This window comes from Pseudopipra pipra, chromosome 6 (assembly GCF_036250125.1).
Source record: "Pseudopipra pipra isolate bDixPip1 chromosome 6, bDixPip1.hap1, whole genome shotgun sequence".
Lineage (NCBI taxonomy): Eukaryota > Metazoa > Chordata > Aves > Passeriformes > Pipridae > Pseudopipra > Pseudopipra pipra.
Genome location: NC_087554.1, coordinates 12,235,287 through 12,249,515, shown reverse-complemented (window position 1 = coordinate 12,249,515; position 14,229 = coordinate 12,235,287). Strand labels below are relative to the sequence as shown.

General features: G+C 40.4%; 1 protein-coding gene across 1 annotated transcript in view; it reads right to left on the bottom strand.

Moving 5' to 3' along the window:
* Positions 1 to 8,200: 8,200 nt before the first annotated feature.
* TRIM66 (tripartite motif containing 66) overlaps positions 8,201 to 14,229 on the bottom strand; it is a 52,319-nt gene continuing 46,290 nt past the window's right edge. Inside the window, exons 17-19 of the mRNA XM_064657388.1 lie at positions 13,507 to 13,581; positions 12,192 to 12,344; positions 8,201 to 11,603 (exon numbers count right to left, since the gene is read on the bottom strand). Coding sequence (XP_064513458.1) covers positions 11,334 to 11,603; positions 12,192 to 12,344; positions 13,507 to 13,581 — 498 coding nt within the window. The 3' untranslated portion in view covers positions 8,201 to 11,333. The remainder of the gene's footprint in view (positions 11,604 to 12,191; positions 12,345 to 13,506; positions 13,582 to 14,229) is intronic.

The window sequence follows — 14,229 nt, the reverse complement described above, 5'->3', positions numbered from 1 at the left end:
AGTGTGATTCTAAGTAAGAGCCTATATAAGGATGCACAGAAATTTTTACTTCGATAGGCACAATATGTCAGTACCTTCAATTAGTTTTCCTGACGGTGACAATGTGGCATTAAGAGCTGCAGTGTCACTGTCAGTGGGTGAAATTCAGGAAGCATTGTTTGGACAGAGACACACAGCAGTAAATAGTGGATGAGTGGTTGGATATGAGTTGACAATGTGTGTTCACAGCCTAGAAAGCCACTTGTACCCTGGGCTGCATCAAAAGCAGCCTGGCCAGGAGGTCAAGGGAGGGGATTCTGCCCTTCTACTCTGCTCTCCTGAGACCCACCTGAAGTGCTGCATCCAGCTCTGGGGTCCCCAAACACAGGAAGGACATCAACCTGTTGGAGCAAGTCCAGAGGAGGTCATCAAGTTGATCAGAGGGATGGAGCACCTCTCTTATGAGGAAAGGCTCAGAAAATTGGGATTGTTCAGCCCGGAGAAGAGAAAGGTTCAGGGTGACCTAACTTCAGCCTTCCAGCGCCTGAAGGGAGCCTACAAGGCAGATGGAGAAGAACTGTTTACACGGACATGTAAATAGAATAATGGGGAATGGTTTTAAACTGAAAGAGAGTAGGTTTAGATTAGATATCAGGAAGAAATTCTTTACTGTGAGGATGATGAGACACTGGGACAGGTTGCCCAGAGAAGCTGCAGATAATCCCATTCTTGAAAGTGTTCGAGGCCAGGTTGGATGGAGCTCTGAGCAACCTGGTCTAGGGAAAGGTGGCCCTGCCCCTGGCAGGGGGGAGGAGACTAGGCGATCTTTAAAGTCCCTTTCAACCCAAATCATTCTATCATTCCATGAAATGCTTAACGAATTTTTTTTTTAGACAACTTGACTTCCCAAATCCTGTGAAGTGCTGCGCGTGTATTCGTTTCTCAGTGCAAGTTCATTGTCACAGCAAAGGACAAACACCAGCACCACAGAAAAATACCAGGGTCTAGCCTGCCCCTTCGACAGCGATTTCACCGTCTCTTCAGCGATCGGGATCCTGGAGCTCCATCTACTGGTACCTCGGGACAGGCTGTGGAGGCGGCGCCAGCCGGGAGACCCTCACCGGGATACACCGCCCGGCATGGGGAGAGAGAAACCCTCACCAGGATACACCGCCCAGCATGGGGAGGGAGAAACCCTCACCGGGATACACCGCCCAGCATGGGGATGGGAGACCCTCACCGGGATACACCTCCCAGCCTGGGGAGGGGAGACCCTCACCGGGATACACCTCCCAGCATAGGGAGGGGGAGACCCTCATCGGGATACACCTCCCAGCATAGGGAGGGGAAGACCCTCATCGGGATACACCTCCCAGCCTGGGGAGGGAGAAACCCTCACCGGGATACACCGCCCAGCATGGGGAGGGAGAGAACCTCACCGGGATACACCTCCCAGCATAGGGAGGGAGAGAACCTCACCGGGATACACCTCCCAGCATAGGGAGGGGGAGACCCTCACCGGGATACACCTCCCAGCATAGGGAGGGGGAGACCCTCATCGGGATACACCTCCCAGCCTGGGGAGGGAGAGAACCTCACCGGCATAACCGCCCAGCATGGGGAGGGAGAGAACCTCACCGGGATACACCTCCCAGCCTGGGGAGGGAGAGAACCTCACCGGGATAACCGCCCAGCATGGGGAGGGAGAGACCCTCACTGGAACACAACGCCCCTCCTGGGGAGGGAGACCCTCACAGGGATACACTGCCCAGCCTCGGGAGAGGGAGACCCTCATCGGGACACACCGCCCAGCCTCGGGAGAGGCCGACTCTATCGAGTGACAGCAAGGAGAGGCACAGGTGGGTACGGGACACGTGGAAGATTCACGGAGGGAGCTACAGGAGAGACAGAGCCTGACAGCTTCATTAGGCTGTAGAAAGTCTAAAGTTCCTTCAAATGAGCTCAAAAACCACGGAAAGTCCACAGTGACTTCCAAGTGCAGCGGTACATGAGGATACTCAGAAAGCATGAGGAGCTTACCTTTAGGTGACTTGGTTGCACCCAGATTGTCAAATTCTTGTAGCTGACCCTTTTTTAAAGTGTGCAAGATCAAACATGCTAGCACTAATGCACCTAAAAGACTTACCAATAAGTGGTAAAAACCCCACAAGCAGGCAATTTCTCTTAGTCCAATTCAATTTTTTTTCTTTCCCAATAGCGTCTCAAATCAGTTCCTATTTTTTGGACATACAAATGTATCCCTTTCAGAGCCAGTGCATCAACCCTGCCACAGTAGAAACTGGCCTTTCACAGCCCTCCCTTGAGGTGTTCACCAATTTACCCCAGGTGAGAATCTGGTCAAATAATTGCATAACAGCCAGGTGATAAGGGTAAGGCTCATTTGTGTACCTTTTCAATGAGAATTCAATTTACAGCTATTTATAAAGCACTTTTTATATCTAAAAGTTTTGATGAAACTACTCACATTTTTAAGAAATAGTATGTGTTTATTTATTGTTAATATTTATTTATATGGCTGCAGCTTTATTAGAAATGTGGCTGTTCTGTCTTTGCCATAATTGTGTATCAAGGTTAGAGAGACTTGTGAAAAACTGTTGTTTTGACACTCTCCATCTACAAATAAAGCTCCTTTGACAAACATTTTTAGCTTGGCTTTCTCATATATTTGAATTTAAGCACTATCTTTTACTAGAAAGAAAATAAAGGGAGAAATTAACTTCCCTCTTTCCCCATAACACCAGATTGAGAGAGAGCTATCAAGAGATATATAAGCACTAACTGTTTTCTACTGGGTACTTAAGGGAAACAGATGAGTGTAATTATGGTTTTATGGAGGTCTTACCTAAAATGTGTATACTCAGCTGTCACATTACAGTTTGATTCTCGGTTATAAATACATATATTAATCTTTGTAAAGGTCTGTACAGATTTTAAGCAGAAGGGGAACATACAGCTTCGTAGCTACCTCCCAGGGAAGGAAATCATATTAAAACCAGAAGGCGCAATGATACTGAACCTCCAGGACCAAGAGGAGGCGAGTGCTCGCTGCTTAAAACAACTCAAATCGCGCTGAAAGCAGCAGAGGGAGCCAGCTGCCTTGCTTTGGAGGTACCAGCTCCGCTGGTGCCCTGCAGCCAGCACAGCACAGCACTGCCCGCCGACCCGCCATGTGCTTTACCCCGGGGTGGTGAATCTTCTATTACCTGAGGCTGTGTCCCTGGGTCTGAAGGAAATATTGCGAAAACCTGAGCTTTGCTGCATCTTTAAAGTTTACCGACCCGTTCAGGCTGTGCCACCACCTCTGGAAGTGAGCAGTACCTAAATGCTTGTGAGGAACCTGAGAAAACACCTATCTGGCTGCAAAAACTAACAGAGAGAGAAATAAAAAAAAAAAAAAAAAAAAAAAACACCATATTTTCATCTCCCACCCCTTTACATCAGAGTAAGCATTTTACCTTTCCATACGAGCTGCAAAAGCAGTTTTTCTCAAGTCAGTGAGGAGAGTTAAACACAGACTTAACTTTTCTGACAAAACCAGCAATAACAATATTACAATGCCACCCCCACAGTATTGCCTTTGGTGTTTATTCACCTTCAATTCCATTAAAAAAATTCTCAGTTTGTTCCCATAGGATGAGACAGCGTAAAACAAAAGAGAAAACAACTGATATTATCATGATGCATTTTAAAGTCTGAGCTGCATTTTAACAGGTAAGGTAATAGGAACACCAAAGTTTGTGTGATTTTGGATCTCTAGTTCCAGAAACACTTTTTTCTCCTCACATGCACAAGGCTAAAAGATACTTCTACCAATTCAGAGAGCCTCTTCATCTTTGTTTCTCACACTTCATAAGGTTTAGGTTGAATTATCTCTCAGTGACCTCGATTAAATCAATCAGTCTTCAATGCATTTGCACAGGTACTCTGGAGGGAACAATTTAATTAGCTAATCATTTAATTACAAACTGGTAAATTAATAATGCAGGAGAACTTGACTCAAAATGAGAAGTACTGACATTACAGTACTGACAGCTGGGAAAACGTGAGGCAACCAATGTAAATTTACTCATAAAGTGAACATATATTATTTGGAAGCAGTAAAAGCCAATAAACACAGAATCAGACTAGTTCTGCAGGTATCTCCTCTTCTAGACAATGGAATAGAAGGCTCAGTTCAGAGGCTAAAAATTTACTGAGATATTTACAGTATTCCCTAATGAAGACCAGTGAAAGGAGGGAATTTACATGTTCTCATTCCATTAAATATCCTTACACTTAGTCATCTAGATAGCAGGTGGGTGTGCTGGAGAGACACTTTTCCCAGCTCGGGGATTGAATGTCTCCAGGGTGTTCCCACCTCTCCAAGCATGTGTCCACAGCAGGCTGCTTCTAACCTGCCCTCAGGGATTACCAGCCCCTTGGCACTGGGCTCAGGCTGGCATGATGCAACACAACACAGCACAGTGCTAGCACTCTGGGAAGAGCTTTGAACATGATGCAAGAGTTACGAACATGCAGCAAGACTGTCACCTCAGAAGGTCATTGCTGTGATCTCCTTGTCCAGCAGACTCAAGACAATAATGCTGGCAGCGCAGAGATTTTTGTGGTATTTAAAAGACCAAAAATAAACACGAAGACTTTCCTTTTTCTTGAATGGCACAGAAAATTCTTTCTGGAGAGCCTTTATGAGGTTCATTCTCTAGAGAAAATCCATCATGTCTGTAATATCCCGAGATAACCTTGCTCAGCCAGAGATTAGAGTTATGATAGCCACATTGTCCAGGCCACAGCAGCTGCTCCCGTGCTGTGAGGCAGTGGCGGGTTTGCAGCAACAGACTGAGCACTGCCCCACTGCCCTTCACTGAACAGAACTTTCCTGTAGGTAGGACAAGCTTTGTGTGATTCCCAACCTGCTCCAGGACTGGAGATGCTAAACTCGAGCACCATTCACAGCACACTGTCAGAGCCAAATCCCCTCTTCCCTAATGAATGGTTTCACCTGTGCATCCCAAACCTGAGTCGTCTCACAATACTTTCATTTAACACTGCTCCATGATAATCCTGAAACCAAGTCCAAGGGCTATATTCAATTTTCACTTCTGCTGCTCACTCATTCCACTAGCTTATCATGCTGTCTTTCACAGTTATAAATGGGAAATATTTATGAGTACATCAAAAACATGGATGAGAGCCAGTTTACCGATGTTTCTGAAGTCTTCAGAGACCACAGGGGAAAAGGAACAGAGGAGTGTCCAGTGTTTGCTTAAAGAATTGAATTTTTTAATGTTATTTCTCATAAACCAAAGCCCACCTGAATATGTTAATTATATACTGCACTGCAGATGCCAGAGGTATTCACAGCTATGGGTAAGATGCAGCACAGAGTTTGGGTAGGATGTAAGGATTAATTTTGAATTGATTTTCACTTTATCTAAACTCTATATTGTTTATTTATATTGTAGACTAAAATATCCTATAAGGTTTTTGTTTAATTTCCGTGATATACAGAACACTTGTGTAGTCTGCTGGTTCTATAGTCACCATCTCATTCTATTAATGTTTTCAGTATTAGAGATTAAGGATGTTTTCCATTTGCTGTTCAGCTACAGTAGAGAACTGCTTAGCTTGGCCCAGTGAGCTGTAAATTCAGAAGTGTTGCACTATGCACCACAGACTACACAATGTGGTATAGACATGGGCATAAACTATTTCCTTGACTTAAATTTAGGTCTGTTTTAATGCTGTTGCAGGAAACATTATAAGTGTAGTAAACAGCAAAACCATGATTATTTATAGAATGAACACACTAACTTTCAAGTTACCATACAATCTAGAAATAACTACATAAAATGTCCTGCCACTCCATACCCTGCACAGTTTATCTGTTTTGCTTTCATTGTCCGAAGACATCGCTATTCTGATGCTCTTTAATGATGGCTATATGCTGACATTTGCTGGGCCCAGTATAAAACCAGATTAAGTTCTATGAGTTTCTATGAGCATAGTTCAACATCTGAAGCACTATTAGGGTGCTATGTTTGTTCATTCAGCCAGGAGATAAGTCAGCACAAGACCTGGCAACCAGCTAAATCTGCAACATCTCCCCACAGGAGCAAATCTCACCCTTCTAGAGGTACAGTCCAAACGTTACCTCTGATTTGAAACTTTTACAATGTTTTCACTGTAAATTTCCCATAAGGCATCTCTCAACTTCCCTGTTTGTCCCATACCCTGTACTGCATCAAGAAACTCCACCTCTACTGTACAAAGTGAAATAGCATCTACAGATTTTCCTAGAGCAGGATATATATCATAGAGTAATGAGCAAGTACTGAATTTATGAGATGTAAGGACCATTCCTTCTCTTACTAACTTCATCAGAAGCAAGAGCAAGCTAATAAGTAAAAAGAGAAAAATATTCATTTCCTGCCCAAGTGCCAGTGTATAAAAATGGATTTTTTGTTTCCATCTAAAGTCAGCTGATCACTGTTAATGAGACACATTGTCAAAAAGTCATTCTAGTGAGGCAAGCAAATAGATGCACCAGGTAAGGGAGGAATGTTGGAATAAAGGACAGATATATCATCTCAGCACAGACCATCTAGGAACATAGCATCTATGTTATGCCTAAAATAATTAAATGATGTGTCTATGATTTATATCAGAAACCTGGAATCCCCTGATGACTTTGACAACAAATGTAATAAGCATTGCTTCAGACTGCCTCTTTCTCTTGCCAGTATTGTCCTAGGCACAACAGACGAGACAGTAACTTGCAAATTAACATCCCCAACACAACCACAAATCAGTGTTGCTACTTCCATAAAACTGGTAACCATGTCAAACACTCTCCAAAAGCAGTAAAATACTCTCTGACCTTCAGACACTACCCTGTTTACTCTGGGAAAAACATTTACATCTCTTATCTCCTTAACCTAAAAAAGACTTTTCTACAGAAATAATGTACTGTGAGATGGAATTCACATGGAATCTGTTAAAAATTACATCCTAAGCAGGAAGAAGTTATCTGAAAAGTATCTTTCAAGAACCTCTTTTCAGATACTTGGAATGAAAAGGGAGCAACTGGAGCTAGACATCTGACAACAGATTTGAACATTGCAATTTTGCATCTCCACAGTAACATTCCCATCACAGTAAACACTTTTCTTAAAAAAGCCACCCAAATACCATGTTCTTACTGTTAGATAACCTAATATAAACTTCTACAAAAGTCTACTTAGTCTAAAATGCTACCAGTTTACTAAATGCTCTCATGAAAACACACACAGTTGTGCACTAAAATGTACTTTCAAAAACATTTACTAATGGACAGGAACAGACAGTGCAGTAGCTTTTCTCAATAAACAACCACTCCATCTCTTACTTCTTGCTCCTGATCTACAAATACGGCCTCAAAAGATATGCATCCTCCTTAACCTACAACTACTGCCTATCTTTATTTTCCCCAGATTATCTTATTTGATATCTGAATAAAGTCAGAGAAACTCAGCTGGTATTTAGCTTTGAAGTCTATTGCCCATATTTGACACTTGAAGGAATTGCATGCCCAGAAATTTTCCGACATTTTCCTATTTATCCAACAAAAAAGTTACCTCTATCTACAAATTATTTCCTAACTATGACTGAAAAGCAGCACAGCTGTAACCTTGAGAGGATTCCTTACCCCTCAAACCAGCAGGCCACCAGGTCAGAAAGTTGATGCTGATAGTTTTATTCTCTCATAAACCAAACTGAGAGGAACCAATAACGACAGAAAATCACTCGCAGTGTCTGTTTGACTTCTTGCCAAAGTATTTTTGGGGTTTTTTTGTAAATTATTCTATAATTCCTCAATTTCTAGCATTTTCAATTTTAGAATATCTCTTCTGATTCCTTCAGATTAAATATGCAGACACTTAAACTACAAACATTTTTTGCTACTTGTTAATGTCATGTTTGGTTCTCAATAACTTACAGTAATTGAAAAACAAAAAAAGCAAAATATCCACTTGGTATCAAAAATATCTGCCAAACAGAAAACTGTCTCCTGTGTTAGCATAGCTGCTCTCATAACCATTCTGTTTTGCTATCAGTAGTCATGAACAACTTAGCTAATAAGTGTTAAATGACATTATACAATCCATATATTAATTGAAAGCAGATGTACTCAGAGCAAAAATTTCAGATTGATGTGCAAAAATGCATTTCACATATTTTATTGTTCAGTGATGCACATTACACATATAAACATGCAGTCATTCATTAATCTGTATTGTTAAACACCTGTTTGTATTAACTGTAATGCCATTCTGTCACGATACTGGATGAAGTATGTCTTTGAAACTGTCTGTAGGGGAATGAAATTCAAATTTCTTATTTAACAGACCTATTACTGAATTAATCTCTTTTCCAACTATTTAAATACAGAATGGATTTTCCCATTCTACATGTAACTCATAACACATAGCCCTTGGTTACATTTGCAGGACCTAGTGAATTTGCTGGTGTTTCCATGGTGTTGCTGGCATTTGTTTCTGCTATACTTACTTCCATGGGAAAACTTCAGGTGTTCCTCCTTGCTTCTCTTCCTACGCATTCTGGATTGTGAAACAGGATGTGTGATAGAAGAAAAGGTAACTACATAATCTATCACTTCTCTTTTGGGCCACATGGGCTTTGGATTTTAGAAGAGACACCCTTCCTTTCATAATGGCCAGTGCTGTTACCAGTCTGCAACTGGACTTTGACAGGATAAACTCCCCAAGAATTTATGGGTGCTGGTGGTATGGTGTCCAGCAGTGGGAACACCACAAGCCAGCAATTTTAAGGCAACATCCAAGATGAATAACATTGTTATGACATGCACTGTGTTGTGAAGTTGGTGACCCAGAGAACTGTATTTGAAAGTCATGCGTATGAGTTCAGGTTTCCTTCTGCTTACCAACATGACATGAAGTTTACAAGGCTGCTTTTTTTTAACAGTTACTATGTCTTAGTGAAGCAATTGGAATCAAAGTTAGCCTTAAGAGTGCTTAGGTCATAGAGTCCTGCCAGCACACACACAAAGGATATCTCATATATGGTTACAAACTGGCAAATTTCTATTTTTAATAGAAGCATAATATATCCTCTATGAATTTTATTATAAACATATGTTCTCCAAAACTAATGGTACAGTTAACAAACAGCCTTTAAGAAATAGAAGGAGGCTCTCATTGACTCTGCTCTTCCAGGAAAAGAGGAAGTTGTCAATAGTCTCTCCCATTTCTAGAACTGCCCCTAGATGAAAGCTAGACAGCATATCATTTTTGCACTATTAACAGTAAAAAACAGATAGGTCTTTGGTGGAGAACTGAGAAAAAGTGACACCTGTAGCACAGATAAGGGTGATTAATTCAGTGACAAACCTGCACTCATTTCCCTGTGCCAAGATACTGTTTTGAGAACAGGAGACAGAAAGCAAACATATACGAATTCATATATAGAAAATGAAAAGGCTGTCTCTTCATCTCACAGTTTTCCAGTCAGTTTATAATATCCAGATTTTCATTTCTTCAAAGAAGAGAAAACATTGGCTCACTACCGTTAACAACAAACAGTAAGTCACACAGAGTAGAATATAACATTCATGTCTTATTATTTCATATATAAACCTTTACTTTAAAGTGTTATCTAAAATAACATACATGGTTAGCAGACCAAATAGCCCATATAAACTATGCTGAAAATATCATCTTTATTTACAGGAACCTAATTAAAATGAACTTTAATTGCTTTTGAGATCTGCAACAACTTCCTCTCTCAGAGTTGGACTTCAGCCCAGATTAGGCAGAGTTTCAAGGAGGAAGATACCCCTCACACACATGAAGAAAGCATTGGCCATGCAAAAATGTGGCTCACCTGCTTCTGGAAGAGCTGGGAAGCAACTTGCAGGCTTATCACCCTGTTCAGGTGTGATGTCATGTTACCTATCCAACCTTTAAGACTTTATATAATTTCATGCAACCTTTGTTCAAGTGAACTCTAAATTTGCTCCTGGTGGTGTTCTGCCAATACATTGTGAAATTTAGCAAAAAACCTCCTCAGCTTAGACATCCTTTCATTCTGTTTGAGCTTCTACATATATACATTCTCATCATCTTCTATAGTACTGCTGGTAATCACAACTACAAGAAATAAGTAAAGAGAAAATCAGAAATATATGACATCATTTTATAGGCACTTCTATAACCATGTAATTCACTGCATAGTTAATTTACCGAATTCCAATATCTGCTTTATAGAAAAACAACTGGCTTGTGTTGTATAAAAATGCTACCTTTGAGACCCAAGAAATCCCACACTGCTTTACCAAGCATGAATTAGATTCCAAAAGAATCATGCCTTGCAAACAGAGCATCCAGTATGCACTCAGAAACAGTTCACACAGAGCCCTAGCATTAGCACTTGCTCTTTCATGATTTAATAAAAATGCTCTGCTTCAAAAGAAACAGCTAATCAGATAATCACATTATACTGTATCTCATAAGCTTTGAGCAGTCAAGCTCCCAGAAAAATCATTGAATAAGACAACAGGATTACAGCCTTAATGACTACATGTATTTACCATGAAGCATGGCCAACATTCACACTGAGGTTGCAAGATTATTACATGGTTACCTGTGCTCTATAAAACAGAGATGTCACATTGAACAGATTATAAAATGGTACTGCAGTATTAGATATTATTAGTATGTTATTTTTATTATTATTCATCGTTAACTATGATCAAAACATTAGTACTTCAGTGTAAACACTGCAAAACATATATGTGATTTAACAGATTGAATATGGACAGATTCAAACATTTTGGATCTGTTATCTATCCACAAGATCTAGAAATAAGGCATATGGTCAGCAGAATAGGAGAGTTTAAATAAACAGCCCGAGTGCTTTGCTTTCCTCCCACACACCTTAACTCTGTCAGTTATGCTTCTGGATTCCTCATAGCAAATCTCATCTCTTGAGGAGGTCATACCTGAGGAAGGCTGTTAGCTGGCTGAAACATCATTCTTTTAGTTTTTTCACTTTCCTGTGTACAAAGGAAACAGATAGTGAATAGCTAAAGGGCTTGGTCTTTTTAGAAGTCTTGACAGTTTTCTGCTAGGAAGATAACTGTGTGGCCTGAGAGGCTTCATTTGTTCTCGATCGCACACTTATACACAGCTGACACTTTATTCCACTCAGAGGATCTTGACACAAAATTGTAGCACTGATCACATATCTGTGATACAATCTTGACAGTTTTCCCACACAGCCCTGTCAAAACTTCCCATCAGTATCTGTAAACAGAATTAGCAGGGTGGCCACTTAGCAAGCAAATGCTTTTGCTTTTGCAATCTTACAGCATGGCGCCGTTTCCTTTTGGGCTGAAGGCACTCCTGCCCGTACGACGGCCACTGAAAATCCTGGGGCGGCATTTTGCTGTTCTGACTCTCCACTTCTTCAGAATCAGAGTCATCTTGTTGCATTGAAGGAAAATGCCTGTCTGGATAAATCTCCTTCAGTTTGTCCTCAAAGAATTCATCCAGGCATCGTCCAGCCTCAGCAACCTCTGAATCTGGCTGTAAGAGAATCAATAACTATTTAGTGCTACTGCACACAGAAATCATCAAGGATCAAAACCAAATAACTAACCTACCCTTTGTCTCGCCTTATTTCTGTCTGCTACATCTCCATTAGTCTCCTGCACACTTTCTACAGACCATTAGTCCCTCTGCATTTTCAGTGTAAGTAAAAACCAGATGCTGCTATTAAGGAACACGTTTCTGCACCTCTAATAAAAAGAGATGTGCAGTGAACTAGAAAGAACAGCAGTCATCATTGCTTAGGAATTTCTACGCACTTGATTTTTCCCAGCTATTTTGCTGGCTATGATTGGCTTCTCACAGCAAACCCAGTAACATTCCAAAGAGCTGTCCACTAAGATGTCCCTCTTTAATTTTAGATTCATATGTATTTCAAGTTCTCAGATACCTATTTAACTTCATTTCTGTCATTAAAAAAGACCCAACACAATTTCCAAATAATGAAACTGAATAATACTTCTGTTTATCCCAATCTCATATCTGATTGCCAAAAAAACAGGGTGACAACTTGAAAGAGCCACCCTCTGCTTTGTATCCCCCCAGCCATGCACACTAGAAACCTACATAATTGAACTTTGCACAGTTCCAAAACATGAGACGCACGTCAGTCACAAGCTCCTCAGGTGCAGCATAGTGGGATTTGTCCTTCTTCTGCAGCTTTTTTCGTATGGTTGACAAATCCATTGGCCTTTTGATGATCTGATAATAATGCCGAGCCTGCAATAAGAATAAAATGCAAGTGTGTAACATTTTTAATTTATTTATTTGTTTTAATTAATTAATTTCTTCTCCAGTGACTTCTATCGAAGTCTGAACAGAAGTCACTGCAGAGGAGTCCTTGCATCAGGGAAGAGAGCTCTAGTTTTTTAACGCCTACACTTGTGTATATTATCTTCCTGGGTGCTTTTTGGTTTTATTAAAAACATATTTGCTTGCAAGACTGAACTTGAAAATAGCACACTTCAGTGTTTACACTCAGTATTTACAGTCTGCTATTTGCGCTTTGTAAAGTTTATCCCCAGATATAAATGTCATTGTTTAACCATAATCAATAATATATGCAACACTGACAATTAGCTAACATTTTCCCCAGGGAATTACAAAAAGAATGTGCTGAGATACTGGCAGCTGATAAGGTGGGAAGCAGTCTGTCAAGAGTGACTAAAAACAAGATACTGTGCACTCTCTTAAAAGTTCAACAAGAGTCTTTTTCAATGGGCATTAGCTACCAGGATATCACACTCCTTAAATCTTTTTTGGTCTAAACCTACTTGTTAGGTAATTTGTTCCATAAGTTCATTGCAAGCTTTATTAGGTGGAATAGGTTTTTTACCATTATTTGGACTATTCCTTCACATAAAACCTTTATTTTTCCCTCCCCCAATCTGTTTCTCACTGTGTTATATTGTTACAACACTGTGAATCTCTATCTTCCTTAAAACAGACAGTTAATATTGTGAATGTTGTGTACATGGATGAAACAATAGTTTCTACATCTTCCCCTACACACAGTCACATTTCTGGTGTCGTCCACAGAGAGGGTAAAGAGGGAGTCCAGGGTTGTTTCTAAAGCAGGCCTCTCTTACAGCAGTACAGCATTTTCCATGTACATGGCGAGTCAATTTTTTTAATCACTGTAGCCTATCACATACCTTTAGTATTCTACCAGCATCTTAAATTGGCACCCAAACCTTGCCACCATTTACCTGCCTCCAATCTGATGCTATCAAAGCACTTGCAAGAGGAAAAGTTCTACCCTGAGCAATACCGTTCAGAAAAAAACCTCATGAATATCTTTCAAGAAGATAAAGGAGATATTTACGAGGTGTGCCAGAGTATCCTTTGGATTTCCTCTGATCCACGCATGTGCAGTACTTACCAGGGGACTGACAGGTTCATGGAACGGGAGGCTCATATTACTGCAGAACAGGGAAAGCACCAGCTTTTCACACTTCTGTAGGAGCCAGATTTGAAACACATTTTAATGCAAAAGAAGCGAGTTTCATTCTTGCCCTTAGTTAATCAATCATACTAACAACAACAGAATTCGCATGTAGACTGTGCACTTCTGATGCAAAATGGCACACTTCACCCTAATCAGGGGGATGTTTTGCCTCATAGCACTTTTATAGCTTTGAAAATAAGGATAGTCAAGAAATGCAGGAAAAGAAACTATGTAAAAAACTTTGTATGCACATATCCTTTCTGGAAACCCTTGGGAACTACTTGCTATTACTATTTCCTTTCTGCACTTCAGATCTATTTCTTGGCTCTTGACTGAAAGAACAGCAGCAACGGTTTGGAAACAGTTAAATGGGAAACGTTTCACACTGTTCATATCCATTCATACAAATGGATGCAAGTTATGTAGTTGCTAGTACTGTATGAAAATTGTTTTGTCTAATCATTGTTAACTTGTAAAATACTTATAACAGTCTTTGGCTTTTTCACTAGTGCAAAAAGAATACACTACAAAAACATCATAAACCATATTTGCTCAACAACAATGGAATTTTGATTCATCTCAATTCTCTAAATGAAACTTCACTACTCAGGATCCAGATCTCAAAAATTTCTGTCCAGGTGTACCAAATCCAGTAAA